General features: G+C 40.6%; 1 protein-coding gene across 15 annotated transcripts in view; it reads left to right on the plus strand.

Moving 5' to 3' along the window:
- PLCB4 (phospholipase C beta 4) overlaps window positions 1–6,000 on the plus strand; it is a 236,956-nt gene extending 230,956 nt beyond the window's left edge. For 13 of the 15 annotated variants that reach the window (XM_081856853.1, XM_081856848.1, XM_081856857.1 and 10 more), the window contains 4 exons: window positions 274–331; window positions 1,239–1,325; window positions 3,393–3,429; window positions 5,435–6,000. In XM_081856853.1, the coding sequence (XP_081712979.1) occupies window positions 274–331; window positions 1,239–1,325; window positions 3,393–3,429; window positions 5,435–5,523 (271 nt within the window). In that variant the 3' untranslated portion in view covers window positions 5,524–6,000. The remainder of the gene's footprint in view (window positions 1–273; window positions 332–1,238; window positions 1,326–3,392; window positions 3,430–5,434) is intronic. The other 2 variants (XM_081856849.1, XM_081856850.1) reach the window with 1 other exon arrangement.

Genomic DNA, 6,000 nt, shown 5'->3' on the forward strand with positions numbered 1-6,000 from the left:
TCCCTTCTACACAGCTGATAAAGGTTTAGGAGCCCTGTCCTATTTTGCGTCTGGTCACCCTCCTAAAACCGCAAGTTGCCCCATCATTCTCAGGGCAACTGAGATCCTTCTGTCAACACTTGGGAACTTCAACTTGGAAGCTCCAAATCCCTGTGATTGACAGAAATTGAACTTGAGCTGCTTGCACCATCATTCGTTTGTGCACCCTCTTCTCACTGACGTTTATTTGTTAAAAACAAACAGATTTTACAATGTTAGAAATGTCTTTTGTAGGCGTGTCAGGGAACTGAACAGCAGCAACACAAAGAAGTTTTTGGAGGAGAGAAAGCGAGTAAGTAGCTAATTAGTTCACATATATCCAAAAACATCTGCATCATACTCTTCAAAGAGTCTCTCCTTTTAATAGATATCCCCACACTTCTCAAAAACTCACCTGTTTGCTTATTTGAAACTTCACAGTAAGTCTAAGTACACTGTTGTTTCAATTTGCCACCTGAGTAATTAATTGGAAGGGTAGCGTTATACCAAACTTTCACCCATAGTCAAAAAAACCCTTCCCATTTTAAGTGGTATCTTCTTCATCATGTTTGTGTTGCAGTTTGTATGCATTGTTCCCCATCTCTGCTTCTCCTTTTACACCACCTTAAAAGGGCATGGGGAAGCAGGGTTTTTCTCCCCCCCCCCCGACATGTTGCTTTCCCTTATAGCCTATCAGAGTTGACCTTGCTTGACATTGCTGTGAGCAAAGACATCTCATGGTTCTCCCTTGGTTTGCAATGGGGGAGGAAGAGGGCTGGCACTCTTGCCACAATGTTCTGATAGTTTCTTCTGGCAAGCTTTTCTCACTAGTTGGTCTCTGCTTTAGGTGTTCAGTTTGTGTTGTTCTTAAATGTATACTTGGTTGTTCTTGTACTGTTTTTCAATAATAGTAATAGTAGTAGTAATAACCTACCAACATACCCTCTGTACAACATCTGAACTTCACACCTCTTCAATTCCCTCTTGACAGGGAAAATCATAAAGAGGGGAGTGGTGGCAAATGATAAATCAGAAATGCCAAAGAACCAGCCTTTGCTTTTGGCACAAAGACACCCAGTTCCTTCATTATGTACACCATAGCAGTAAGGATCTATCCCTCCACAAAGTTTTAGAAGAGTGGCCACTACTTTTAATAGTCCAAACAGCCCCTTAGAAAATTCTGATGTTTCGTTTTTGCATTTGCCTGTTTTTGTTTACAGCTGGCAATGAAGCAATCAAAGGAAATGGACCAGCTGAAGAAAGTTCAACTTGAGCATCTAGAAATTCTGGAGAAACAAAATGAGCAGGTAATGGTGCAATGGCTTATGAAAGGCAAGTGGGGGTGTGTGAAGCCTTTAGTTAAGGAATTGGTTATTGGAGTAATTGATCACAAATACATGATTGTGCCCCAGAATATATATATTTTAAAATACTTTATTTAATATGCGTGTGTCTGTGTATTTTGTGTATATTATTTTTAGTTGAAGTACAGTGGTACCTCCGGTTACGAACAGGATTCGTTCTGGAGGCCTGGCCGTATCCTGAAAGCTTCCTAACTGGAGGCGCCCTTCTGCGCACGCACGCGCACACACAGCGCGATTGAGCGCTTCTGCGCATGCTCACATGGCGAAACCTGGAAGTGTATACTTCTGGGTTTGCTGTGGCCATAACCCGAAGATTCCATAACCTGGAGGTTACGCAACACGAGGTACCACTGTACTCAGAAAAATGAATGGTGGCAGGCTCCATCTTAAAAGGCATATTCCCCCTTCTGTTCACATAGCAGGGACTGCCTCTTATAATACCTGCGTGCCTCATCAAAAAATAAAGGTACAGTCATACCTTGGTTTTCGAACAGCTTAGTTCTCGAATGTTTTGGCTCCCAAACGCTGCAAACCCAGAAGTGAGTGTTCTGGTTTGCGAACTATTTTTGGAAGCTGAACGTCTGACGGGACTTCCGCAGTTTTCAGTTGGCTGCAAGAGCTTCCTGCAGCTAATCAGAAGCCGCACTTTGGTTTTTGAATGTTTTGGAAGTCAAACGGACTTCTGGAACGGATTGCATTTGACTTCCAAGGTACGACTGTGCTTCTTTTTTTCCATTTGCGAGTGGATATGAATTTAGTCAGATCAATGCAGAGAATATAACTAAAACACCTGATTAAGATTTCTTGAACTGGGTGCCAGCCCTAGTGTTTATAATGTGTCATACACTGTCACCTGTTAATGCAGATCATATTTATTTTAATAGTCTTAGTGCTGGAAGATTTAGGATGGACACTTTCAAAATGCTGTTTTGAAACGGTTTCGTTTTCCAGTTTATTTTCTCTCATTCCACTAGGTTTTATTTCACTTTCAGTAAGCACAAAACCTGCAAGAGCAAAGCCAGAAGCCTCTGTCTTTCCACAGGTGCTTCTCCTTTGGGGGGGGGTAAGCCTATCAAAGTCCAGTAGTCCCTGCAAAAAGAGAGTACCCTCTTCTGGGTCTTCCTTCATGCAGCAAGTTGAGACTGGGAGGGTGTACACCAGGCTCTCTCAACCTTCACCCTCCAGATGTTTTTGGCCTACAACTCCCATGATCCCTAGCTAGCAGGACCAGTGATGAGGGATGATGGGAATTGTTTCAAAACATCTGGAGGGCCGAGGTTGAGGAAGCCTGGTGTACACAGTGACCTTACCAGCTCCTCTCTCCTTTGGCATTCCCAGCCTCAGAGGCCTAATGAAACTTAAACCCAGATATCCTCTAGAACAGAGTGGTCCAATGCGTGGCCCTAGAGGAATTTGGGTGGCCCTCAGCAAAATTTGACCCCAGCCCTCACACTGCCTTCCCAAAGCTGGGTAAGCAAGGCTTTGGGAAGGAGGTGTGAGGGCACTAGGACCCCACCACCGGCATGACAGGTTCTGTGTCAAAGTATTCTTGCAGCCCACTTGGTTTGAAAAGTTGAGCTTAATAATAATAATAATAATAATAATAATAATAATAATTTATTACTTCTACCCCACCCATCTGGCTGCGTTTCCCCAGCCACTCTGGGCGGCTTCCAACAGGAGATTAAAAATACATTAAAATACATCTAGAAGTCACTTAGGCTGTAGTCTTGTTACCCGCATACCTGGGACTCAGTCTACTGAGCTAAGTGGGACTTACTTCTGAGTAGACATGGTAAGGAGCATTTTGTGAAAATCTTGCTGTAACCTTTGTTACCCGAGGAAAATGGAGATGTGCAGATGAAAGCAGAAACAAACGGAAAATGTTTTATATATATATTTGCATTTATTTTCCTTGCATTTGTTTGTCGTTCTCATCTCAGCTGTCATTCCTTTTATTTGCCTTGTTGTATTTCTCAATTTTGACATTATTATTTTTTGTGCAAACAGCTTTTGAAATCCTGCCATGCAGTCTCTCAAACTCAAGGTAGGATTGATCGGTACTGAGCTAGCTACTACGTTCAGTGTGCTTTCCTTCTAAAATAAATCATTTTTCACTGAGACTCTTTTTTTTGTGTGTGTAGATCTAATTAGTGATGGATGAGCTTCCTTTGGCTTGATTTGGAATCAGCTTGGAAAGCTCTTCCATTTCCCAAGAGTTCTTTCTTAGCTCATAATGTTGGCACATGTGCACTGATGTGCTGTGCACATATGTATTGCCCCTGGAAACTGTAGTTCTGGTGGTACCTCATGCATGATTGCCATTTCAATCGACACAGATTGAATTTGGCTAGGCCATTCCCCAGTTTAGTAGTTCATATGGCATGGTATTGTTTTGGAAAACATATGCTATTTTTTAAAAAAAGTTCCCATAGTTTCTCAACACCCAACAAGAACCATGAGTCTGGTGAGTGCTAACCATACATGCGCAGAATAATACCCAGAACTGGAGAAGAAATTATAGGGTGAATGGTGTTCAGCTCATAATCTAGCCAAGCATTGTGAGTTTGACAGGTTTACAAGCATTGGACAAATTTGCAATCATTGTGAGCTGTACCAGGTAATACAAATTTGGGTACCAGTTATAGATGCAATCGCTGAGATGTGTCAGTTGCATAAAAAAAGACAATGTTTCAGAACAACCCAGTGTTTTCATTGTTTCAGAAGCACTGCAGGTCAAACTATATTATATATAATAGTGAGACCATGCCTTTTGTATGTGATAAATCAATCAAAATGAATCAACAAGTAGGTTTCCTCTATAAAAGTATGACTTCATTTGAGAAAATGTTGGACTTGAAAAACTTTGATCAGTCCACCTTTACTTCCTGAATTTGTCCATAAGGTGTTCTTGCATTGATTATCATGAATTTTGTAAACTGAATTGATTATCATGAATTTTGTGGATGAAATTAGATAGCCACCTTTCCTATTAAACTCATGATCATGAATGATGCAAGAAGATGCCACATTTTAAACCCCTTCTCCTCTAAATTCATGCAGTGCCAAGTGCATAACAATTACAACTCTCCTACACATTCCTGAAAAAAAGTAGGCAGAAATGAGATCACATTCATTGAAATTTCTTTTGATAAGAATTCATCTTCATTTGCATCTATAATTTTTTGCTGTTAAGAATCATGTTTTCCACACTGAAAAACTTTGGTAATATATCTAAAGGTCTGTTTTGTGTCCCTTTTCTCAACATAAAATGACTGAATTCGGCTTTCCCAAATTTTGTCTCCCATCATGACTAAGGCTTTGCTTTTAGACTCCTGAATATTTCGCTTCCCCATTGTTAATTTGAAAGTGTTGCAAAAGATAACTTATAAGAATATAGTCCATCTTCAAACAGTCCCTAAAGCCATGGTTAGTCATTTACAGACGGTTTGAGGAAGGCGACAGGTAACTGAATTTCATCTGGAACATCCCAGATGTTGAAATATACATATATAGGTCAGCATTTCAAAAGAGGTTGTACTTGCTGAGCCATACATTATGTTTCCACATTTTCACTTATGATTTTTGCCCATTAATGTCTGACTTCAAATACTTGAAAGGAAGAAGGAGGGAGCTGTAATGCCCTTTTTTCATGCTTGTGTTGCTCAGATTTTTTGGTTTATACAAAATCCACTGGTTTTCATAGAGAAGCATAGCAATAGCCTCCGTCCCTCACTTTTATATCTGAATTTGGTTAGTGGAGAATTGTGTTTATCTGGTGTGCATGCAAATAGAAACATTATTCCTCACATGCATAGCAACTCTGAGGCACACTCATAAACACATAAGTTGCATTACAAAGAGGAGCTACAATTCTATGATTTACCTTGAGTTGAAGGTTAGCTCTGTACATTTATCCCTATTGCAATAACACCCAAATCAGCCTGGAATCACAGTCTGAAAGTGGTACCCAGATGCACAGTCTCTTCTCCCCCTCCGCCCCACCACTGTGTTCTGTCCTGTTATAACTGCACAATTGTCCTGGTTTGCAGGCGAAGGAGATGCAGCAGATGGTGAAGCTAGAAGCAGAGATGGACCGCAGGCCAGCAACAGTGGTATAATGCTCCAACACACAAACTGAAGTCTGAAAACCCCGTATGTTTTGTATTTGCAAAGCCAACTCACTAACTATTGGAAGGCGGTGTCTCTTCTACTTAGTGTCAAGCAAGCGTAGCTGGGAATCACTGATGAAGAACTTAGAATTTTTGTAACATTTGGAGTACTGTATTTTATTTTTAGCAATCGACGATTCTTCTAAAAAAAAAAGAGAAGATTTTTAAATTCTGTCCAGTTCAGAAGAAAAATGCTCCCCTTTGAACAAGGGTGTGTGTGTGTGTGTGTGTGTGTGTGTGTGTGTGTGTGTGTGTCAGTGTCAGTCAGGGCTACAGGATCAGACCAGTCTAATACAGCAAAACATTATTAATTTATAATAATTTGCACTTGTCTATTAGTAACATATTGATATTTTATATCACATTTTGCCTGGGCTTCTTTTGCTTTTGAGAAAACCAGGGGTTCCCAGGACCTCGCAGTATCCTGACCCAAGAGCCTTTGAAAA

This window comes from Podarcis erhardii, assembly GCF_964252035.2.
Source record: "Podarcis erhardii genome assembly, chromosome: 3".
Lineage (NCBI taxonomy): Eukaryota > Metazoa > Chordata > Lepidosauria > Squamata > Lacertidae > Podarcis > Podarcis erhardii.